At 37.9% G+C, this 26,130-nt stretch overlaps 1 protein-coding gene across 6 annotated transcripts in view; it reads right to left on the bottom strand.

The window, feature by feature from the left end:
- The window catches only part of FAM160A1 (family with sequence similarity 160 member A1), an 80,343-nt gene that overhangs the window by 32,406 nt on the left and 21,807 nt on the right, over positions 1 to 26,130 (bottom strand). For 4 of the 6 annotated variants that reach the window (XM_015624737.3, XM_015624736.3, XM_015624740.3 and 1 more), the window contains 3 exons: positions 16,335 to 16,389; positions 2,128 to 2,360; positions 99 to 725 (listed from right to left, as the gene is read on the bottom strand). In XM_015624737.3, coding sequence (XP_015480223.1) covers positions 99 to 725; positions 2,128 to 2,229 — 729 coding nt within the window. In that variant the 5' untranslated portion in view covers positions 2,230 to 2,360; positions 16,335 to 16,389. Of the gene's footprint in view, positions 1 to 98; positions 726 to 2,127; positions 2,361 to 16,334; positions 16,390 to 24,205; positions 24,297 to 26,130 lie in introns of all 6 variants that reach the window. The other 2 variants (XM_015624738.3, XM_015624742.3) reach the window with 2 other exon arrangements.

Genomic DNA, 26,130 nt, shown 5'->3' with positions numbered 1-26,130 from the left:
ACAATACTTCTTTACCAGAAATAACAGAAAAGGAGGAAATAATGCAGGAAAGACAGTTAGTTTAGTGCTGAAGATCATGTAAAATAAGAACAACTTACTGGGCAAAAATAGGTGTTTTCTGCTATGTGGTTTGCAACAAGGTTGTTTTCTGCAGACAAAGACATTATGAAAAGCAGTGCATCCCGGGCCTGTTGGCCTACTGTTCCTTCTCGATGGATGAAGGGGATGAGCAGGGAAAAAATGAGGAAATTGGCAGCTCCTTGGTCCTCACTAGTGTGGAAAAACAGTTCTAAAATGGAGGGATCTTTGGCTATTATAGAGCAGAGCTGGTTCAAGAGGACAACCAACTCTGTTTCCACTGTTGGAGTGGTTGTTCCTGAGCAGGAACTTAACAACATCATCAAAGGCTTCAAAATGGGCTTGTGATGCAGCAAAGGCTGATGAGACTGGGTTACGAGCATTTCATACATTTTGAGTTGCTCAATTTTTGTTTCATCAGTGAACTCTCGCCGTAGGCTCCAAAGGAAAAGCTTCTCCATGATGTTTTCTGAGACCACAAACTCCAGAATAGGTCCCATCGAGGCATCTTTTGCTTGCTCCTCAATTAATAAGAAAAGCATGTGCTCCACGTAATTCTGGACAGTGCTGGCCTCATCAGGTGAGATTGCTCCATATTTTGCCTGAGTATTTTTCAAAGGATCATGCCTCTCTAGGATTTTCAGAACCTAAGGAGAAAGAAACAAAGACAGTTCAGTTTTAATGCACTTGAATGCATCATAAAAAGCAGGCTATACCTATCACTACAAGGAAAACAAATTAATGAAATTATTTAACACAAGAAGCATTAAGTCTTTTCATGTTTTCAAATTCAGGAAGTTTGACAGACAAAATCTGAAAGTTTCACATTTGGCATGTACAAGGCAAAAATACACTGCTGTTATTTACCTTTTTTAATAAGCACCTAAATTTGTTGTATCTCCTACTCCTGATAACCAGGAGTTCTCTCAAATAGGGATAAACTAGGTTTCCTTAGTGTTCAGAAATTGAGTTTTCACGATGTTTAAAACAAGTTTGTCACAGAGGACTGAAATCCAAGGGCTTGTTCTCCAGCCAGAGCAATTGTGCTCAGGGGTATCAATATCACGGGATGCTTTGCAGTAGTAAGAATAGCAGCAGCCCACAGTGCTGCTCTTTGCCTGACACCTTTTACATGATACCCAATGGCCACTGATGCCCACATACTCTTGCAATTTTCAATATAGTAATAATAGTTATATCAGCACTTCTAACCCTGAACTACATTCTGTTGTGCATGCAAACAATAAAGCTCAATGTGCAAAAAACACATTGTCTTTAGCCTTTTTGTGGAGGATAATTGCCACAAAACCATAAAGGAACAGTGGCTCCCCTAACACAACACATCACTAGTTAGGTGAGAAAAGGTGACTCTTGAATGACAGCTCCTGTGACTCAGGAAACATCTTAGAAACACCACCATTTGTCTGGGTGGCTTCTTGGGAGAGCCAAAGAACAACAGGAACAGCAGTACAGAAATCAATTTTATCTAAATTGTTAGGTTATTTATATTACTGCAGCAAACAAGACCTTATATTATGGTGCTCACAGCAAAACATCTTTGCTCAGAAGCAATTACAATCCTGATGACATGCAAACATTTTTTAGAATATGCTGAAGTATATAATCTACATCTATCCATAGTAAACAAGAGTGCATACAGCTTTGCACTGTGCATCTAATTTACTTTCTAAAGGATAGACAAGACTTATACAGCACAAGGAAAAGAAGCACAGAAATCTGCAACAGAGTGCAAGTCACAATGAATCAATAGGAAAGCCAGTAAGAAGATCTAGGCCTTCCATAAGATATGTCCTACCACTTCCCATTTAGATGCAAATCCAGAGTTCCAAGTGTGATTAGGAAAGGCTAACCATACCTCCAAAGGTCAATTGCATTTTAGAAATAGTTCAGCGTCACCTACTACATTCTACATGAAAGACATTTGTTCCTGAGCAATTCAGGACTATCCAAAAAAAAATAAAAATAAAAGAATGAAGCAAATTTGTATCAACGCAGCTTACTTCGATCAATAAAACTAATTAACTTTACCTGTGCCCAGTGTGTTCTAAACACTATCATACATGTTTCTGGGTCAACACCCTGCAGGCTGGGAGCCTGCCTATTTCTGCTGATACGTGTTCCAGAGGACATTATAAAATTTCCACAGGTCAAGCCAACTAGGTCATGCTGAATTTCTTTTTAAAATCCTCCAGTGAGCTACAGATGTTCAAGCATCATTATGAGATTGATACTGTGTCCTGAGCTTTCATATCCACAGATATCTGTTAAAAAGAAAAACCAAAAAGAAACATAAATATACCAGTGCACATCAAATTAGTGTGTAACAGAAAAGAACATACTTAAAGAGAACACAAACTTTTCTTCTTTTAATTCACTTTGAGGACAGAATTTCTAAAGCATGTTTTATGTAATCCCCTTAGAATTTTGCTCATAATAATAGCTTATAATGCTCAAACTTTTGAGACCAGTGACTGAAATAAGGTGCTACTGAAATAAACAAGCCCAACAAAAGCTTATGCAATTAACATTTTATGCATATCACTGCATTTTTAGTTTCTCATTATGACACTTTTGCCATCTGACCATGTCTCTTCAGAGTTGCTTAGTAACTAATGTTGCATAGACTGAACAGGTAAAAAAAATAGCAGTTCTGTATTTTTTTTTTCGTATCTTCTAGTAATAGATATAATTACAAGTTCTTAGAAGTGTTCTGCCAGAAACCATATCATAAACAGTTGAAAACATCTCTAGAGCACCATATTCATATGGAAGGGTGCATCTGTATCAATACCAAAGGAAAAAAAAAAAAAAAAGAACAACATAAAAGATAAAATCTTTATGTATCCAAAGCTAAATAAATTGAGATGTCATATTAAAGGACTATGAGAATAGGATCCAGCATTGAAACATTCCTCTCATCCATTATTTAATATCCTAGATATCTGAGTATCAAAGTAGTTGCACACCTGCAGGGGAAAGTTAAAATGAAATAATGATTGATATCCTGCAGATATTTGAGAGACTTAAGAGAACATATTACCCCTCATGCACCCCCCACCCTTTTTCTTTTTATAAAGTTTTAATTTTTATTCTCATTTTTTCAAACCAACTAGGCATTTAATTCATTTTGGTTTGGGACCATAGTGAAAAAAGCCCAACCAAAAGCACCCAACAACAAAGAGAATTTTTTTGTAGCATAAGCTGCCAAATCCCATACAGCAATTCTTTGCCAGTATAGAAGGGATTTCTCTGGGCATATCTTAAAAGATGAATATTTTCTCTGTAGTGAACATCTCTGCTCCCTGTATCTGTGCTCTGTTGATATTCTTGAAACTGCTAGCACAGGAAAACATCCAGCCTGTCTCAAAAGTAGCAGCAACTTTTGCCATTTTAAAAGAGTCCAAAAATATACAGGGTACAACTGTTAAGATTTCCGAGGCAAGAAAAGAGGTAATGCACGCCACTCTGTATATATGTACATACACATATTCACATGTTCAGGATTGAATCGCATGATCAGCCTCCCCCCTCCATCCTAGCCCTACTTCTTTCAGCATTTACAATGTATTGCCTATGCATTTGCTAAGCACTCTCACACAATACAAGTAACACAATCTTAGCCCATCCTTTTTGTAGGTAACATATTCCATGTGTGGAGAAGCCAGCATAACCAGCATAAATCCTGCACACTTTATCTGTTCCACTTCCAGAATGAAGCTGGCACTCCATACAAACAACTTTCCAGGTTATAAACCACCTGGAACCAGGTGCAGTGGAGAGGATTGCACACAACCAGTAAGAACTAGCTCATCTGCTCATTTACTTGAAGGTATCTGCCAGTACACTACTACTTCTTAAACAGCTCTGTGAAAATGAATTGTATGTCCTAGTTCTACATCACTGATGTTCCTGCAGAAGAAAATAAAAATAAATAATAATAATAAAAAAGCCCCAAACCCAACGAAAAAAAAAATAAAACCACAAAAATAATCAGAGTAGCAAGTGCATTTGAGAAGCCAACTTGAGAGACCCAGGATCTGGGTGCTTTTATCATTACTTACTTAAGTAGATACGACTATTCTGAGTACTCAAAATTTCCACCAAGAAACACTGAAAAAATGCAACCCATGCTTACACACCATGTAGAAAAAGACTGCTTTAAGTACTTTGCCTAATACCATAGCTAATAATCCAAGGAATATTTATACTTCAGATCACCTGCCCTCTTCTTGGTAGTTCCTCTTTGCCAGCATTCTCCTGCAAACAGAATCTTTCCATGTTGGTAGAAGTCCAGCAGACTCCTCCAGGCAAAAATGTCCTTCACTTTACAACCCTAATTCACCCTTTTAGCAGATCTCTCCTGTGCATGAAGCAAGCAGCTTTGGAAAAACTAATATGATCATGTAATTAAAGATGGTATCAGAAGGTGCAGTAAGAGAACTTAATTAACCAAGCAGAGGCAAGCTCCATTCTGGAATTTGTAAGTGCCTTCATTTGACAACTTAGAGGTTGTTTCAATGTAGCCATTGCATGTTGCTTAAGAATTTAACTAAAAGAAACTGATATTCCACATCTACCTACCAGGTGACGAATCAGAAAATTCAGATCAGCCTCCAGTACTTAAGATAATAAACAACAAGGGAGACTACAGCTTTCTTCACAAATTATGATAAAAATCAGTGAAGATGATGCACTCTCCAGACACACGCAAAGCTCTAGGATGCTACCACACACAGGCAACCCAAACCTATTTTAACTCATTACTCTCTCTTCTAATCCCTTTTAATTCTCTGTCCTTCCTACCTTTGCAATTTTCTTCATGCATTTTCATGCATGTTTCCATCTTTTTTTCTTCATGCATCTTTCCTATCCCGGCCTCAGGTGCTGCTCCACAAACATTAAGACAGGATTCTGTCTCTCACTGCCAGACAAACCCTGCCCTATCTTTTAGCTCTCAAAGCAGACTGCTTTGGGATAGTTCTATATTGGTGCTTCAGATTAATGAAATATTACCTGGTTCCCTGCAGCTATGAAAAGACCTCAAGTGAACAGAAATGGTACATACTTTGACACCCATTCAAAATCCACCAAGATCCAAGAGGTCCAGTGATAGAACCACTGTTGTTTTTGTGTGTCCAGTAGGAAAGCTCACTTTCCACAACAATGCTATTTAGTTATCAATGTTTGTGTAAGAATTTATAACCATCACGGTGGGACTGAACGTTCATTCAAGTCCTGCCTCTGCTAACAGCTTACTGCCTAGGCAGATGACTGCTACAGCCTGCACTTGGAGAATGGACATTTGTCCTACACAAGGATATCCTAAGTCCAGCTTCCACATAGAAAGAACAGATAGAGCCCCAAGGAAAGAAGCCTTCAAGACAAGCAGATTTCCCCTCATCTCCAGCATAACAACCCCTAAGGTCCTATTTATCCAAGATACTTAAGAGCTTACAATTTCCAAGGCCCAGTTTGGGCACACTCAAATGACAACACACCAAATCCTCAGATATACAGGTCACCAAAAACTGCCAACATTCTGGTTCAAATTGCATCTTTGTCAGATCAGTCTAGAGCAGAACAGCAAGGGCTTTCAGTGTTGCCAGGTCTAGAAATGTCTATGCTATCAATCACAGAAACCTTTTAGGAGGGTCCCCTCAAGCTGATGTTTCATGCATCCTGCCTGGTCTATTTACTGTATTTGTTACTATAGACACAAACACCACCCCATTGCTTGGTAAAGATCTTTGAGAATATGTGACCAACAAACAGCAAAATAACAAATTCATCTCCAGCATTTATGTTCTATAACTAAAACCTGCACCTAGCAATATCCTACATATACATACAATCCCAACATTAAAGCCACTTACCTCTTTAATAAGAAGTAATTATCAAGAAAAAAATTTGTCCTGTAGTGACAAACAACAACATCTCTAATGTTTCACTCTGAATGTTTACTCCTACTTCACAAAAACCATCATAAACAGACTATACAGAGCATCAAATGAACAAAAATAGCAAATTTAAATAATTAGTGGAAAACAACTTGTCTGCAGCAAACATTGTTGACAAGGGCATAGTTCACTTGCCTCTATCCCAGCTTCTGGATCTGAAATCTCAGAGCAGTTGAAGAACACAGACATTATCCTCACAGCTGCCCAACTATGGCTTTTTAATCATCTCTAATCTAAAAGTAACAAGACAGCATTGCAGACTGCAATGTGCAATAATATTTCTAAGTTCAAATCAATTCCCCTAAGGAAGCAAATATTTCCAGTTTCAAAAGCGTCTTGGGATGCTGGGATTTCCTTAGTAATACAAAACACTAATAGATTGTGTAGGCTTCAAAGACTTCAAACTCTGTAATAGTGTTTCAAAAAGCTTTTGACAACTTAAGTGGTCACAGAATAGATCCTAAAAACAGAGTCCCTATTTAAAAAATAGGTAATTGCATTGGAAGAGAGTCTGTCTTGTAAGATACATTTCAATCTAACTGCATGCTGTAGCTATAGCAGTAGCAGACAGACTACAATCATTGTAAGCAGATTTTGTTACTGGATTAGGTTTTCTTGATTATTTTGTAAGACCAAATGTGCAACACTAAATGTAACATCACATCATTCCCTGTGAATTAAATCTCACTCCAATTAAACAAGACAAATAACCTGAACATAATGAGTCCAAAGGTGAGGAAGTAAATTAATTTATGAAACACCAATTCATGGAGGAAACAGTAGAAGTGAACTCAGGGGCCACTAAGAACAAGAGTAACCATTTATTTTAATCAGTTCATGATTAAAATTTTACAGTAATTTAGCCTTTTGTCTCTGCTAAGTCCTGATCAAGTTATTACTCCACCATTTGATAACCCTGACAAGTGTGAATACACCTCTCATGCAGTCCATTCAAAATTCTATTTCCAGAAGCCACTTCTCAGTTTAATACTTTGTTTCTGCCGTACAGTAACAGAACCTTCTTAGCAGGTAAGTCTTTCATATCTTATCTATCAGTTGTTTAAACCCATCACAAGGTCAGGCCCACTTACATATGCCTTCTAGAGGTATTTCAGAAAGCTTTAGTACAACTCAGCTTATTTTCAGCTGAAGAAAAGCAGCTGTCCACAAGACTCAGTCACTGGGCTGATGGGAGGATATCTGCATTTAGTTTTCCTTCAGAAGCCTGGAAGCCATCAGCTCCTTTCACACAGCTGATTACAGTGCTAAACACCTCAATCAAAAGAAGTACTGATTTTACTGCAAAGTACACTAGGAAGAACAGCCTAGCAGAGAATCCTTTGTAAAATCTTCTCACAGTAGAGTGTCTCCTCTTAAAAATTTCACTTTTGCATTAAAAACAAAAACATACCAGCGCAAAAGTTTGCAGGATTGGGGTTTCCCAGGCAATGCATAACAAAGACAAAAGATATGCAGCCTAATACAGTAGCACAGTAAAGAAGGCATAAAATATGCTGCAAGGCTGTGCAATTTATCAAGGTTGTCTTCTGTAGGGACATTAAGATGCCATGCTCAACAATTCACGAACACAAGCAAACCTCTGTTACCAGATATTGCAGTGTTTTGCTCTCTACAGGCCAAAGCTTTCAGCCCTGTCAGTCCAGGTACACAGAGGCAACAGAGAAGCCTCGAATGCAGTGAAAGAAACAGCACATATCAAAACTTTTTCATGGATCAGTGTAGCATAAAGGGGCTTGAAATTAGACCACTTCAAAGAAGCAGAGGGAAATTATACGGTCTTGCTCATAGCTATGCAATCACACCTCTGCAGTCTCTGATAAGTGGATAAGGGAAGGTAAGAGAAAAAATGAGTGGCAAATTTTTGCATGCCTCAACTTCGTTTCAACTTAAAAGGGACCTTGTTCAGGATTTGTTCACTTTTGATTGAAAAGAAAGCCTTCTGCATGAATTTGTCAGATTTTCTTTAGGGACTGTGATCAGGGAGAGGGTTTAAGTCTTATTAACAATAGTGTTTCAAAGGAAGACATCAATCCTTCCAAAGAAAAGGATTCATAGTGCTTGTGGCAAAGTTTTGCTGCAAAAGCAAAGCCTATGAGGAACAGCCACATCCCCACCCTTAATGATCCTATATAATCACCACAAGAGTATAGAAGGATTGCAGCTTGTTCACTGGAGAGCAGTAGGTCTGTTGTAGACAACTAAACCTGTCAGTAGTTAAAAGTCACTGCATCAAGGAATCCTCATTTTCATTAAGTCCTACTCACCTTCAGAAGCTCTACTAGCAAGAAAGCTGAAGCAGATTACTAGAGGAATCATTTAAACTGTGTGAACAATTATCTTACTTCTTTTTTTGTCCTTTCAGATCTCAGTGCCACAGTCCCAATTTCTCCTGTCCTTTGCCTCAAGCAAGCATTTCACATTTAGGCAGCTTTCTTCAATCCAGCTTTTCTACTCAGTATTTACAAAGATGCTAAGCTTTCCATGTGTAGGTAGGATGTGTAGATGTGCTTTACACTGATAAAGCTATCTGCTTAAAAGCCTAACAGAGAGCAAGTCACCACAAATTGTAAAGTAATGTAGTTAACCAAAGTATCAATCTGTTCTCATCAAGCACAATTTAATCCAACCTGCTAACATGAAGGTAAGAATGTCTTGTGCCTTGTCCCCACAGAGACTGCCTAACGATCTCTCTCATGAGAGAAACTACACACAGTGTGCTTTATAATGAGACAAAAAATCTTCCTGTCCCATCTACAGTCAGTCTGCTTCAGTTAAAAACCACAATTCATCTTTTATCAAATGTCTGGGGAGCTAAACTACTCACATATTTATTGTAGATTCACATTAACTCAATCGGGCTACCACTAAGCTCTTCATGTGATCTGTATAATCCTATGGTATTATACATTAGGAGGCCCAGGTTCCAGCATTAAATAACTCCGTGGTTCTCCAGACACATGAACAGGGAATTCTCCCACAGCAGCAAGCAGCAGTCAAATCCCAAGGCCAAGCTGACAGCCTCAGCCCAGCAGTGCTACACCGGCATAAACAGGCTTGCTTCAAGGGCAAGAAACAGCATCAACTCCTGCACTGGGACTGTGCATCAACTATGCATTGGGACACAGGCCAAGCTACATCCCAGGCCCTCAGAGACTCCTGCCACATGGGTCAGCCAAAATGAAAAAACAGAGATGCCAGTTAGTATGGTCCAAAATGCATTGATGGGTTAGGCTAAAATTACACACAGTGTACCAAGGAAGGTAAACAGCTGATCAGCAAAGATGGTCCATCAAAGGTCATATTACCAAAGCTGAGAAATGGCACTGACTGCTCAAGGAAACAGGAATTAAGCAACATAGAATACTTGACAGAAACCTTGACCTGCTCAGGAAAGGCCTGATTTACCTGTTACACCACAGGCTATGTTCATCTACCACACTCATTTGCACATAGGCAACTTCACTGGAACTTGAGAGCATACAATTACTGAAGCCATGTTTGCAAAGTCCCAGGAGGAATAAACTACACGTTCATATCCCTAGGTCATAATTCTAGCTAGAGAAAGAAAAAAAATATGGTTGTTATTCTAATGGTATGACTTGATCCTTTTTATGTGAGATAAGGAATATAATAAACCTGTTTCTCTGCTGTATTTTATGTCCTCTTAGCCAAATACAGAAAGGCAACAATGCAGTAACAATTAGTGGTTCAAAACACAGATTACATTGGTTAAAAACATAATAATAAAATAGCAGCTAGGGTTCTTAAAATCCAAGATAGATACCTCTCTATTCCCAATAGCATTCTGGCACAGTATGACTGAGGTATCCAGTCTGCTACTAGACAAAAGGATATTAAAACTGAACTTTGAAAAAAGGCCTTAAAAATAGCAGTTCAGGAAAGCTCTTTTCTACCTACATACTAAAGAATGCAGGTGTCATTGAACTGAAATCAGCTCAAAGGCTTTAGCTTTGCTGGTTCATTCCCACATCACTAACAAAACTGATGACCCCAGAAAAGACATCTTCCACAGAAAACCAAGTCATAAAAATGTCCAAGGCCCACAGATGAAAGCATTTGGTGTTGTACTGCGTGAGACAGATATTACAAACAAAACAAACCTCAGTTTAAAACTTTGTACTGCAAATGTTTCCATACCAAGTTTCAAAGAGAAACATAACAACCCCAGAGGGCACAGCACACCTCACTGAGTGAAAGAATCTATTTTCCATTACTTCACATCTAGTGAATTACAAATATCCCATGCTATGTCTAGACTAGTAACATTTTTCCATAACTGAAGTAAATTATTGCTAAAAAATTGTAGCCAAAGTCCTCATCTTTACTGAGAATCTATACAGGGTTTATTTCAAAATTCATTGCTATCCAGGAGTGGGAGGGAGCAACACATCAGAAAGCAGACATTTGACAAAACCTACTTTATGTTCTGACTATGCTAGTGGAAGAAAGAAGTCAAAGTAACTCTGCACATCAATTTTGCTTTCCAAGATAATTCTGACACCCGTGTGATGCACAAACCCAGCCCCAACTCATAATTTAGAGAAACCACAGGCTTCCTGAAGTTGTGATGCTGAAGTGATGGAACATTTTTTGCTGTTTAGATTGTTTTTGAGAAAGGTAAAACAGTTTCTGTAGCTAAAAGTATAAAATAAATTCATAGGAAATTATTAAGTTTCCTTTCTAGAAAGCCTTCCTGACAGGAAGATGAATGAGACCAGCAAAGTGTTAGAAGACACCATACTCTGAAGATTTAAAACTATTTTCAGAACACTAGCAGACAGAACAGGAAATACTACCTTCCCAAGAGAAAGATGGTCTAGAAAAATGTTATCAATGTACCTGTAATTATCATATGTAGATTACAGAAAACAAGATTAAGCTATATATTTTATGGCTACAGCAATAATATGTAAGACAATTTTTCAAGTGATTTGTACAACATGTCAAATTACTCATTATAATATGCGTAAGAAGTCCAAGAATAATGTTCTCAAGCGTACAGAGTAACATTGAAGAAGACATGTGTGCTTTCAGCACTAATAACAATAAAATGCAAATACACATGTATTCTAAATATTATGTTCCACGATAGAAAAGCCACAAACTTTTTTTTTTTTATTTCCAAACTCTGAGTTGATTCTGTGGGTTCTAAATATAGCTCAAACACAAGAATCAGCAGTAAAACACCTTTAAGACTACCCTGATTATTTGACCAATAAACAAAGAAACCAAACAACAAGCTTCCCAAGAGGATTGTTGCCAAGTTTGCACTGAGAAAAGAACTTCCACTCTGCAGATGGAATTGCTGTCTTGCTCACATGCACATGATGCTTCTCTTTATGTTTCTCTTTCAAACTAAAAGCCCCAGAAAAGGACAGAATATTCCATAAAATCAGAACTGTTATGTATAGAATGGTTATTGCATAGTTGTAAACATAATACTTAATCTATAAGCATATTTATTTCTCATCCCAAAACTTCATTCACAATATAAAGTTCTCTTTTTCCTGGAAAAAATCAGTTTATAACTCTATCTAAATTTAAGTCGCTAACACAGTAAACCCTTCTATACCTCTCAATATCTTCATTATAGTGGACTATGGACTATAATAATTGACTAGATAACTTGAATCTGTCATTTATCTTCTGTACACAGTTACTGAAACTACTCATTTTAGAGATAATTACCACCCCAAGCTGCTTATCCACCAAGTCAACATTATTTCCTACACTCTGAAAAAATAGCATGTTAGTGACATGATGAACTAATGAACAAAGAGAATGAGCAAAAGCATCTTGTTACAGAGCTTCAGGACAACTGTTTCAGTGCACTGTAGGATGGCAAAAGCCCATCACAAATTACTCCTCAAACCTAGTCAACTTAATGAGCTACTAAAATCTGAAAGGTTATTTTCCTTCCTCTCTCTGTGTACCTCTACTGCCTCATATTAGGTAGGCCTTGTGGCAAAATGTTATATTTATTGGATTGATACTTCTAAACATAAATGTATTTTTGTCAGTTTTCTTTCCTTCCTTAAAAGAATTAAAAGAAAGATAGAAACAACAGAACTCTGTGAACCAGTATTGTTTGCATCAGACATTTCAAATTTAGCTTGGAGAAAGCTCCAGAAACTGGTGAACCTCCTTTGTCCTAAATTATGTTCAAGTCTGACAAAGAGAAAGCCCCTTGCAAAATTATTTTTATGATTTGCAATTGTCAAACTTGGGAAAAAAATGGCAAAATGAACACTTCCTTACAAAATCCTCTCCTACTTCTCCAGCTCCCCATTCCCAAGGCACAAAGCCCCAGGTATCTGTGTCATAGGAAACTGCACAATAAACACTGCTTTCCCTCTTCTCCCTTTCTATTCCAACTCAGAGCAGACAAGCAGAAGTTGAAGATTCATGTTATATTAATTCCTATAACAAAGTCAAGAACCTCAATAAAATAACACATCTGTGAACACGGTTCCATGAAAAAACAACCTCACCTCCTGCAGTGACACTCTGATTTAAAAGTATTGGTACAGATTTGCATGTTGGGTGGACTTTGGCAGATCATAGCTTTCTATATGTAGGTTAAATTTTTTGCTTCTAATACATATGGTATTAAACAAGAAAATCCAAAATTGAGTGTTGGCATTTTTATGATGTTTACTGCATAAAAAGTCAGATCAAAGAAAAATCAACATGTTATTTATATTTCCATTTCTATTTAGTTACATTGCATTTTATACAGGTGGCAGATGTTTTTCTCTTGAAGCTTCTCCAGCTTTCCTAGGAATAAAATTATTTATGTCATGTATACAGTGTTAAGTTTTCCATTACACAGAGTGCAAATTAATTCGGCATCTCTGATCTCCGAACATAAGGCTACTCTACTATGAAAATATTTTACACTCCTACACCACCTAGTCTTCTGCAACTGAAAACTGAATATCGTTACAGCATCTCCCATTCCTGTGAATGCATTTCCCTGGATAATGAAACATATGAATGCATTGGCCAAAAACGCAATACATATAGTCTATACAACACCTGTCTCAGACATGTTGCCAGTATGCAAAAAAAAAAACAAACTGATAAACAATCAGAGGAACAATTAAAAAAAAATCCATGTAATCTGGCACTTTGATAATAATTCTGTCTATTTTTTTTTTCAGTCTTGCCTTTGAACCTTTGAGAAACCATGAACAGAAACACAGGTGTCTTTCTAGTCTAGGAAGGAATGCAGATAAACTAGCAACTGTCACACCCTGGAGAGTAAAAGATGTCAAATAACCTAACAAATTGCAAGGGAAAATAATTCATCTTATAAAAGGCATGCTCAAAAACACAGAACCGCACAAATGTATCTACTAAAAGGTGAAGCAAGTATCAGATTCATGTGAAAATAAAATCTAATTACTATTTAAACTTTTTTAACGCTTGGAATCACCACTACTGAAAGCCTAGTAAATCAGAGAGATGAATGTCAGCCCTGGCAGGAATGCTTCTTGGCATAAATAACCAAAAGCCAAACCACAGCCTCTCCCATCTAATTTTGTAACACCTATGGAAGCTTCTACTGGCGTGGGAAAGCACAGGTTCCACCCATCACCAGGTTGTTCATTCCTGCCTGCACAGTTCTGAAAGTGGGGAGTGTCTGTGTATGCCTGGGAGAGCCCTGTGGCTTCTCACCTCCTCTTCTGTCCTACCATGTAAGGCTGTCAGAGCTGCAGAAGCTACCGTATCCCACAGTCAGGTCTGACACAACAGTCCTCAGAGAGCTTCCAAGCCGAAGACAGAAGGAGTTCAAAGAGACACAAGAAAGTCCGTCTGTATGCACAGACCTTGAACAGCTGTCAGTTGCAACCACAGCACATTTGGAAGTGAAACCTCCAACTTTATTCCTCAGGACATGGTTCTTGACACTGAATTAAAAAAATTATGATTGTTTTTCCAACCTCTGAATTGTAGAAAGCATATGTCAAACCAATTTTTTGTTTTAATGCATTAGGTATGAAACTATTGTAGAATATGCAAAGCTGTTACATCATTTACCAGCTATCCCTCTGCTAAAACAAAACTCACTGTATTTCTACTATCACCACTTATGCTGCCATCTCCTTTCTGTTTTTTCTTCACCTCGCCCCACAGATAACATTATTCTTGCACAGAATGCCCAAGCCACTGCAATAATAAAGCCCTTCCCTGCTGTTTCAGAACTGTCAGGCAGTTCAGACATTCCTGCTGTTCTCAAGCAGACTTTTACTCTGAAATATATTACCCTCAGTCCTGAGAATCACAGAATGTCTCAGGAAGCCCTCCGGTGACTTTATGAAGCATTTGCATACAACCAAGTGTCTGTGCTGAAAAAACTAACTGAAAATAAATGGTGTTACTAGTAAGGCAGCACAAAACCAAATATACATGACTAATGATAAATTAATGAAGGATAGAAGAAAACCCTGCCCTTGTGAGACCACACCTGGAATACTGCACCCAGGTCGACAGTCCTCAGCACAAGAAAGACATGGACCTGTTAGGGCAGGTCCAGAGGAGGGCCACAGAGATGACCTGAAGGCTGGAGAACCTCTCCTACAAAGACAGGCTTAGAGAGCTGGGGTTGTTCAGCATGTAGTATGCTCCAGGGAGACCTCACTAAAGCTTTCCAGTACTTTAAGGGAGTTTACAAAAAGGAGGGAGAGCAATTTTTTTTACATGGACAGACAGGGATAGGACAAGGGGAAATGTTTTTGAACTACAAGAGGAGGGGTTTAGATTAGGTGCTAGGAAGTTTTTTACTCAGAGGGTAGTGAGACAGTGGAATAGGTTTCCCAGACAAGATGTGGATGCCCAATCCCTGAAGGATTCAAGGCCAAGTTAGATGTGGCCCTGAGTAACCTTGTCTAGTGAAAGATGTCCCTGCCCATGGTGGCAGGACTGAAACTGGAAAATCTTTCATGTTCCTTCCAACCCAAGCCATTCTATGATCCTATGAAAGCCTCTCTTCAGGAGTCCCAGTACCAAAGGCACATACAGCTGCAATTATGGATACCACAATAATCAGTCTAATTAGAAAGAATAAGTCCTCAAAGTTGCCAACACTTTAAAATGAAAACCACTGAATTCCATTTGTACATATGGGGTTGTGCCAATGCCCCTCCATCCTCTAACTCAGTAGGACTGGGAGACAAATCCGTGGTTTTCTCTAAATAGGGAAAATACTGAGTTTTCTCTGTGAAAATGTATTCTACAAAACCATCAGTAAGATCAACATAGAAAATACAACCCAGTACTCTGAAGGATGAGTACTAGAATAGTCCATCTATGCCCAAAAGTAGTCAACAGCCTCTGTGCCCCTGCAAGGGCAACATCTGTTGCTATTACAATACACTGCTAACGTCCCTCAGAACACTAGAAAGAAGTTTAAATATCAATTTAACACACTATGGTGTGAAAAGAGATTCCCCCTTGTACCCCTAGCAACCATTTAAACAGACTATATGTATCTGAAATACTGTTTTAATGTTGCTCTAGAAAGAGATGCAAACATCAAAAAATTCAACCTGAGAATGCTAGTATGAATTTTTCAAAATAAAAGACCACATGGAAGCAAACCCAAACCAAATCAGTTTACAAGTGGAATGTCTGAGTTTTGCTGCCTCAGACACCAGAATCATCCCTGCTCACTCACCGTTAGTGCATCTTACCAACAATTATTGAGAAACCTTCAAAGCTTCAAAGTCTCCAGAAGAACTGAACAACTTTCTTTAGATTTAGACAATGCTATACTTTCTGGGGAAAGTATACTTTCCCCAGAAAGTTGCTTTCTGGGGAAAAGCATCAAAACTGGACTTGATAGAATAATTACTTCAAAATGTATTCACCTTCCACTTACTTGCTCTGAATAACACGCAGGGCACACAGCAATCATCATCACAAGCTGCAATGGCAACTCCTTGCATACAAGTGCTCAAGCCATGAGACTTTACTTTCTCCTCCAGTTCTGTTCCCTTTCACATGGGCCTGAGGCAAATCACTCAGATCCGTTTCTCCTTTAATACAAGAGCCATGCATTTCTGGAGAGTCCTGATTATTAGTAAAGCAGCAAGTCAACATTATTCAGTTGGCTGTCTGGCCATTTACCTGTCCCAAAACCCCTCAGAATCCCAATGCACCACACTCTTAGACTTACAGACTACACACTAACAGACCCTCATAAACTTCTATTTGGCAAAACACTCATCTTACCTTTATTTTTATATTTTGGCACTGTGCAGAAGAGATAAGACACAATCAAGGCCCCCTAAATGAAAAAAAATAGATACATGAAGCATTTCAGAACACCAATGGGAGAATTTCATGCAATGTATGGCTATTATTAGATTGCTATTTTGCTTAGCAGATCAGAGGGTATAATCAGCAGATGATGCAGCCATGATTTGCGAAGCACAGCCTTATTAAAGACTAATGAGATAAATGAGTTAAAATTTACATTTTGCTCCAGTGATAAGGTTCATTGGCACACTTAACTCCAACACCATGGTTTGAATATTAAACCCACTTATTAATGTCTAGTAAAGCTAATTATAATGCTGAGTGGCATTAAACTATAATACCCAAGCAGGATGTTAGAATCACATCCTTTAGTATTACTGTAGCTCTGAAGTTAAGTGTTCTGCACCTGGAAATAAACACCTGTTGAGGTCATGCTGTGAGAAAGCACAAGCCTTCTGTGCCTTTTTCCTCATCCTTCTGAGAACCCAAAGCCACGTTCTTCTAAAAATGCTACATCAACATAAACATCGCTCATTACTATGATTTCAACAGTGTCTGTCTGTCTTATTGCAGTAACATCAAGCATCAAGTGACAAATACTTTTGTATCTACAATATATTAAATTACACTTGACATATACTCTTTAATCCTTAACATAAAAAGAAAGCACTTGCTCAAAAACAGAAACTGAGATACTAACAAAATTAACAACAAAACCCTGGAAACCATACCTGTTGGTTTTTTCTCACCTATTTCGCCATCTTCTGTCAAAACTACAAATATAACTATAAAAACACCTCCATTTACTGGAAAAGGTAATGGAAATACACTTTAGCCTATGTATTTTTATGCCACATCTATGCAAGCACTTAAATTGACAAAAAATATTTTTAAGGATAATGTAAGAGGACTAAGGCCATAATATTTTTTCCATTTTAATCTCCACGATGTATTTGTCCTGTGACAGCAATGGAAATAAAATGAGATAGGATAATTAAGTGCCAGTTATCCATGGATCAACAGTACCCAGTGTGACAACTCACATGTGCCAGTCCAAAAACAATTTATAGTCCGCACAAGCTTGAAATACACAGTTCCTCTGGGATCCCCCCATCCCAACACAACACTCCTTTCCGTAGGAGAGTCAAACACAGGACTGCATAATAACCATCATTACCTTTTCAAAGTAGAATATATAGAATGACAACAAAAAGCATGAAAACACTATAGATAAAATATCCACTTTTTATTTGTAAGGTAATACTCAAAAGCAGACATTCATTACACCTGTAAAAAAGGCACTGCAGAACAATTAGATTTTTTTTCTTCTGCGGGGAAAAGTGAAAAAGCACTTGCACTGTGACAGTAAAAGAAACTAGCTGAGCAAATCATGTGTGAAACATTAAATGCAACTGCTTTTTTGAACACACTTCTGTTCCTTTCAATTTATCACCCAGATTAAACATTTAGGTTGTAACACAATCCATTCCACTTCTTCAGCCCAGCTTTAAAATACAGGCATGCCATGTTTCAGCAATAGGAGCAACGAAATGCTGTGGAGGTCAAAAAGAAAAGATTTGGTACACTGTGGAGCAGTATAAAAAAAGATTTGGCTTTCTGAGGAGCATTCCACTGCATCCCTGCTTGCAGGAAGCTGTGAGTACCGCCCAGCATCCCCAAGACTGTGCTGCAGCTGAACAAAAACAAACAAACAAACAAATAAACCAGCAATTGACTTCAGTAGTAGATTCTAGATACCACACACTCATCAAGCCAGCCACAAGCTCAGCAGGCCAGCCGAGCCTCTCCACCAGAGTCCTTTCGTATGAGTTATACTAAGGGAACACAGACCATGTCCTTCAGTCCCTCCCTCCCTCTCTACCATGCTCTTCACATGGATACTGTGGCACACATCAGGTCCTGAAGCCAAACCTAGAAAAGAATGTTTGTTGAGGGCTCAAAGTATCCCTCACAAAAATGTGTACTAAAAATTGATACATGTGACTTTGAAAAGGCTGAACCATGGAGTCTCTTTCCCTAAGGGAAAAACCCTGCCAGCCTGATTCCACAGGAAGAACTCTCTTTTAAACAGGCTCTTCCCACAGAGTAGAAAGTGTCTCTGCACTTTCTACTCTGTCTTTTTCCTGCAATACATTGTGCTGGATGTGGCTTTTCCCAAGCCATTTTATGAGTATGGTTTGTTTACTAAAAGCATAATCAGAGAAGCTCCTCCAATTACTATTTCAACTACACTAATATTTGGTATGCATTCTGAATCTAAATGTTTCAATACTTCTCTGCATCTACTATCAACAGATACACCTAAAGCATACTATATTTTTAAAGAAGAGACAGCCAACAGCACAGTATTCCCACAGGTAGGCTTGTCAGGAAAAGGTATGTGGTAAATAATTAATTTTCCTAGGTTAACTTGAGTTCCAGACTAGCATTTGTGAATATCAGTGCCATGGAAAGGCTACTAACAACTCTAGTTTGTATTCTTGTCCAGCACAGAGCTTTGCCTTACGTGCAAACACTGACAGTGAAAGTTTTATCATCTCAGAGACAGAAAAAGTGACGAACACTTACACAAGTCCAGCAAAATCTCTTCTGTGAAATTCAAAGAAATCAGAAGTCTTTGCTTGGCTACTATTGTTTTTTTTAATTATTTCCTTCTTTGACATATAATGGGCCAAACACAGATAGATGCTGAGCTCTGATGTCAGACTGCAGCACACAGAAACCTCCAGTATAATCCACCCTACAAATAATTAAAGGCATAGTTCGCTGCTTACTATGCTTTCTTTTTTCTGCATTACTGATGTTTGGTGGGGACAATTCTAAACACAGGGAAAGGGCAGCACATACCTGACAAATCTTTTAAAAATTGATCTTAAGCTTAGCAGTTTAACACATCGAGGTTTCAAAAAGTTCATAAAATGTTACAAATACTACCAGTGTATATTCAGTATTCATGGCTTGAAGTGACTGAGCTTTTACATAGTCTAACAACTGTGATCTAACTATTTTTCTGCTTCTGTTTGTTGCCTCATAACAAAATCATAACAAAATCATAGTTCATACAATCAAGAATAAGCCAGCAATAAAGAGAAGATTTCGCAGAAGGTAATTCATTTTCCCTGGAAATGGTTCCAAAAATGGACTAAAAAATATAAAAAACTATTTAAGAAACAAACTTCATTAACATATTGCTTCTACATTAATTTTCAGACAAACTGGGTGTTTCTTAAGCAATTCTAGACCTGCTGGTACCCACAGAGAGAATGAAAAACCCTCATAGGCTTAGCTTCCTCTTGAAGTCCGGGAACTCAGTATAATACCCCTGAAATTTTTCTTCCAAATTTGATTTTATTTCTTGTGTTCCTAAACCGCTTTGACTGTATGATCAGGAGCAAAGCTGATGGACCTCAAGATCTTATTTCCTATCACTTCAGTCAGCTGAACTTTTGGAGGATCAGAATACAGTTATACATTCCTTTATAACTGTATTCTTTATAGCTGCATTACAACCATGATAAAGAAATGGGAGAAATATTCTGCTCTGCTCATTAAAATCAATAGATTATTCAGCTCGGTCACAAAGCAGAAGGAATTATGAAAAAGAAAGTAATCTTTAAACTATTAATATTGCCAGAACTACTTTTCTTTTAGATATGCAGACTCCCACCTCCAAGACACAGCTAATAATGTCAGAAGCTCTGAGATTCATACGGTCAGAATGACTAATATTTACATTAAGCAAATGTATTGCCATAGTAACATAGACACCACAGAGCTATCTACCTGCCACAGCTCTCTAAATTATTTAGCATGCCAGTACTATAGTGACACTGTGTAAATGATCACATTCATTAAGAGCAGGGTATGTTCTGAAAAACTGAATGTTAGACAGCCATATTTATTGCTAGGAAAAAAACAACAGCACCAATATTCAGAAAAAAAAAAAAAAAGCAGTGGTATAGAGGAAGGCTCCAGCCTGAAGCAGAACAACACACCTTGAAAATCTTCATCTAAAAAACACATTCACATCTGCATCCCTGTGCAAAGCAGCACAAACAATAATCTCACAGGACATAAGGTGACCAGAACAAACTGAGATTTGAGTTACGTCCCAAACCACATTTTTGGAATAGTCATTAAACTTGTTTAATTTGCATTTTGTATCGCCAAAATATTATTCTACATTGTGGGGTTGCAAGAACTAATGCACAGAAAATAGAAATAACTATGACACAGCTTCAGAACATGGTTGTTCTTCAACAGTTGGCAGATTTATGATGAGGAGAAAGGTGCCATACTTTGGATGATGGTGTGCCACTCCCTCAAGCAGTAGATGATGGCAAGGATCTTTGTGTAAGCCACTATTCTCATCCTGAGTTAAAGCTTTTGGAATACTCAAGAACTTCCTGCACTGAAGATATTTTCTCCTCATCACATGCAATAGCAGAATCAATGACAGTGAAAACAAATGACAGCTCAGGTCAACTCTTGCAACCAGATGGATTTCTTCCTAATTTTTATCAGCTATTGTCCCTTATTTTGTTGGACACAAATAATACTTTTTTCACATTACTCTTTGAATTCAAAATAATAAAGAAACCACCTAAGAAGAATAACACAAAGATCCAGGCACAAAATTAACCCAGCCCAGAGAAAGCTTTAAGTAATTTCTTCTACTACATTTTTATGAAAGTAAGCCTGGCATACACCCACATCTTATTATTCATTTGCACTGAAATGCCACTAAGTCCTACTTAAAGACATTTTCATGGTACTAGAAATAATCAAATCAAATCTCAAACCCATAGATTACTGTAACAGGGACTCATGTAGAATTTGATCTTCAGAGACAGAATTCTCAAAATAATGAAGTGTTTGGAACATACTCTTCTTCAGATAGAATACTGCTTAAATAAAGAGTCTGCTTTCCTTAAGCAAGTTACTTTAATTAAGAATTGTTCAAGAAATTACTTCATCCTCTACAGAATGTCCAGAAAGTACAAAGAATGGGACCTTGCTTTGAAAGATGTTTTAGAAAGCAGCCTCATGGAACCCAACAGCCAGAGCAGTGAGGATATCTCAAATAAAGGTGCTGGAGAGCACAGGTGTGATGGATACCAAAAGGTATTGCTTATATATATATATATGCTTACAGAGGTCAGGTCATCTACCAAAGGTATTTAGGCTGTGAACCTCTGTTTGGAGTCCTCACTCAGTACCCCACTTGAGACTGTGAATTTACCAGAACATCTGCTGGTTTTAGAGAAATGTCTGTGAAAGATGAATACTGCTTCTTAGGACTGTCAAAATATAAAGGATCATATGAAAAGCAACTGACTAGTGGACTAATTAGCAGTAAGGAATAGAATTATGCAAAGCCTCCAGATTCCAGGCAGAGCTATCAATTACATTTACATGTTACAAATCACCTTGCTGATGAAGTGCAAGCTGGAAATAGGAAGTCACCTTCAAGTATTCAGCACCTTAAAGCACATTTGTAATGGAGCCAGGGGGGATATCTGCTTAGTTGTTGGAACAATTTAAAATGTGCACTAATACTTGAAATGATTCTATGACAATTGAGCATTCAGCTAAAGTGGCTGAGATAAGCCTTGACAATTCTAGATAAGAAACGCTAAGCAATTAATAGAGGTATCCAAACGCTAACCTTTAAATCCACTTAGGCTGAATTTTCTCTCACAACTTGTATCTTACAAGCTTATAACTGAGAGCACTAGGAAAGTCAGTCCTGCTACATAAACCACAATTAATCCTGAAAACAAACCCTGTGTTTTGTTTTCAAGCCAACAGTGAGTAGATGAACCCAAAAAGCAATGAATAGAGAAATAGTGGCTGAATTTGATTAGGTTTGGCTCAGCATCACTACAATTGAATCCAAACTGTTTTCTACAGAACAATTCAAGTAGCAGAAACACAAAGCACTCAGCTCCACAGGAATCTTTCATGTATCAGATGTGGTACCATTCACAAACCAAGTGTATATTTCTGCATGTTGCTAGATAATGTCCCCTTCACCAACAAGGCATTTCAAAAAACAGAAAAGGCCTTGGCTCTAAGTCCTACTCAGCAATAACAAAAACATCTCTACTATCATCCAGCACAAATCCAAAACACAACCTCATACTTGTCACTAACTATACCTGAGCCCAAACCAGCACAGTATGGAAATCCTAGCCCTGCAGAGCACTTTGTCAAAGAACCAAGTAACTTTATACAAATCAGAGTTAAGTGCTGATACTGAGGTTTTGTTTTTTTTTTTGAGATGTTGCACTATCTGGGTAAATACAACTTGCAAAAACATCCCATGTGTTCAAATGACTCTTCAAAATCCACAGGAAACAACCAGAGCAAACACACTCTAACTTTAGCTGGGGTCTGAGACCTGTTTTTACTAGAAACCCAAAAATCCTACTTCCACATTCTCCTGTCCTTCTCAGCCAGGATGGGAATAGAAACCTTTGTCAGGCTTAGCTCAGTCAGTGGCCTCTCACCCTGGCAACTGCTTTTATACACAGCAGGGATACTGAAGAGGTAGAGCAAAGCTTAGTATTAGTCCCTCAAGCTCAGTACTCTGCACAGAATACAGTCTTTTCCCACTTTGCATACCACAACAATTCAAACAACTCCCCAGTGCAATGAACTATGTCCTTTTCCCCTTCCCTCCAGCCTCCACAATGAAGAAGTATCATTGCTGTGTCCTCTGACAGAAACTTCCTATCCAGACTCAGCAAACAGAATTAATGCAGAAAACAAAACCAACCTTTTTTTTTCCCCCAGGCAAAAAGTGATAGGAAAAAGTAAAGAAAAACAAAAATGGAAACCAGAATATAGACTTATATGACTTACAGTGATTAAAACACTAATCAGCCTCTTCTGTACTGTATAGCAGTGTTAAAGCCCCCACCACCACCCTGCACACACAGAGCAATACACACCCAAGCCAATGCATCTTGCTGTTAGGAGTTGAGCTGCTGCATACTTAATATGGAGGAAGATTTATTGAACAGGTATTTCAAAATCCATGTTCAAACTCTCTAAGTGCCATACCCAAAAAGAATATCAAGTCCTGCATATCTACAACTTGAACATAAAAAACTGCAATTTGAGATGCAGACATCTTTCTACTAAAAAAAAATGAACAATTACATATGCTTCAAATAAACCTTACACCATAAATGTCCTTCATTATTTGTGTGCCAAAACATTAAATAAGAAATCCAACAAATCCCCCACAGAATAAAAAGCAAATAAACTAACAAAACCCCCAGATATGGGACCAGCTTACTATACATTATTAAAATGCCAAGCACATTAGGTTGTTAATTTTTCACTTGAAGTAACTGCATAACTTGGTTGGGGAATTATTCAGCTCTAAAAACCTCTGTAGCCATTTCATTTCACCTTTCATTTTCTATCATCCACAAGTCAAAATCATGTATGCAGTTTAATGAAAAGTGCATAAGTCCTTGAATACCAGATACAGACAGAATGAGCTCTGAGTGATTCTCACCAAATAAGCAAGAAACGAAAATAAAAATTGAAATATACAGAGATACTAGTATAAGCATAGTAAATCAGTGGTATTATTATCAAAATGAAAAACTAATTTCTTCTTTCTATAAACCCAAGATACACTTTCAATCTTTTTGTCATCTATCCATGCTATGCATCATGAAGATAAATGGTGATAAGTGAATGGAAATAGAATGGTGATAGATTAAAAGTAGTGACACTTAGGAGTACAAGAAGCTTAAAGAGTGCTTTGAATATACATGTAAGTGTATGAGCAAGAAAATAATTACCTATATTCCACAGACAAACATAGCACAGCCCCAGGGACAGATTCCTTTTCAGTGAACACCCTCGTGCTAATAACTGTGCAGGAGTCAGGGTCTGGAAAAGATGCAGAGTCAACTTGTGGCAACTAAAATATTTAACCATAAGAGACGTGCATTTACCTGACAAACCTAAGTGGGAATCCCACTTGCAGGGATCAGTTGTTCCAACCACTCCCCTATAGATAATTTGAAGACAATTATTCTGAGCATCATAAGCATCATGAGATGCTTACTGCTTTTGTATGCTACTACAGCAAATTTTATTAAGAGACTCAACTAAGATGATATACCATACAGGTTTAAAAGGTAAGATATAAAAAAAATATCACCCAACACAAATTCTCTAACTTGTCAGGAGAAGGGGAATGGGATCTATATCCTCCAGAAGTATCCAGACTAGGCTTGTGTCAATTAGATTCAAAGCCCATATTGTTTCAGAACACTTAAGAACATCTGTGGAAGCTAATAGTGACATGGTAAATGTAACATGCTGACACAGAACATTCTCTTATTATTAGTAACATGCCAGGCAATACAAAAAGAACACCACATACTTCAAAAGCTGCACTTACAACAACTACACTTACTTTGCATTTTAGAAGACACAGATATAAGATACACTGCCCTATATCAGTTCAGATGTTTTTCTGGAGTACATATTTGTAAGATAATCATGCAAACACAAAAAAAATTTCCATAATAATAGAAAAAAAACAAAGCATCCATAAAAGAGAATAGGCAATTCTGCTCCAGATTTGTTGGTTTTGGTTTGGTTTTGCTTTTTGTTTAAGGTGGTTTTTTATTGTTTGGTTGAGATTTTTTGTTTTCTTCCCTGCTCCACACTCAGGAAGTGTTTCAGAAAAAGCCACAAGTTCTGAGAAGGGTCATTCATGATACTGACTCAGCTGCTGCCTTGCCTTTCAGAAGTGCTAGACCAGTTTTACCTCATTTCTTTTAGGAAAGCAATGCAATGGGACAGTAACTTCAGATCCCAAATTAACTATCGTTGGATACCCAGCTCTAGGTACTTGGCTTACTCTGTGCAAGCACTTTATTCCTACCCTCCTACTTGTTCGTATTTCTCAAAATAAAGCATATTACTCACTTTGACTGTAGTTGCTTCATACATGTTCATTCATCTTAGTTTGACTCACTGGATTTCTTTAACTGCATCTCATTAAACAGCCTGAATTTTTCTTTCCAGCTGCATGCTAGGCTGACTTTCAGTGAAATTAAGGTAGATTTACACCATTGAAAGGAAAACAGAATGCAGTTGCATGGTCTTAAACTTTAAGAGGCAACAAAGATTTCTAGGCTATGAATATTAATACTCAGAGATTAGCAATTCATCTTAGTTTTCAGCTGTGTCCTTCTAAGACAAAATGGTTTAGAGGAACCCTGATAGGTTTTTACTAAAAGCATTGCTTCAACAGCTGTGGTGAAACAGCAGAACAGTTCATGGCTCACACAAGAAAGAGGTCCTGTCTTATGCCCGACACCCCTGGCACATTCAGGCTGTAGCTCCTGCTTAGTTCACAAACAAGTCAGTTCAGCAGCAGCTCCATGAAGAGCAAAACAGAAGGGAGTGAGCCCACTGCATACTGGGAACAGAGGCTGGGGAGGCTGTGCAGCTCCCACCCTGGACAGAGACCCCATCAGCTCTGCCACTCCTAGAATTATTTCCTGATTTTTATTACCGTAACTGCATATTTAGAGTCAGCAAGCCAGATTCTGAAGGCTTAGAGACAGTAATTAATGCTGTGTTAGTTCTTCTGCAATAATGTTAGAATAATTCAAACTTAGTAGCAGCAAACATGTTCAACATGTCACAAGAACCACCAGACTCCAGGTCTCATCTAATTCTGAACTGACTAATGCAAGAGCAAAAT

The sequence above is a fragment of the Parus major genome, chromosome 4 (genome assembly GCF_001522545.3).
Source record: "Parus major isolate Abel chromosome 4, Parus_major1.1, whole genome shotgun sequence".
NCBI classification, from domain to species: domain Eukaryota; kingdom Metazoa; phylum Chordata; class Aves; order Passeriformes; family Paridae; genus Parus; species Parus major.
The sequence above is the reverse complement of the archived record's forward strand: the minus strand, read 5'-3'. Positions and strand labels throughout refer to the sequence as shown.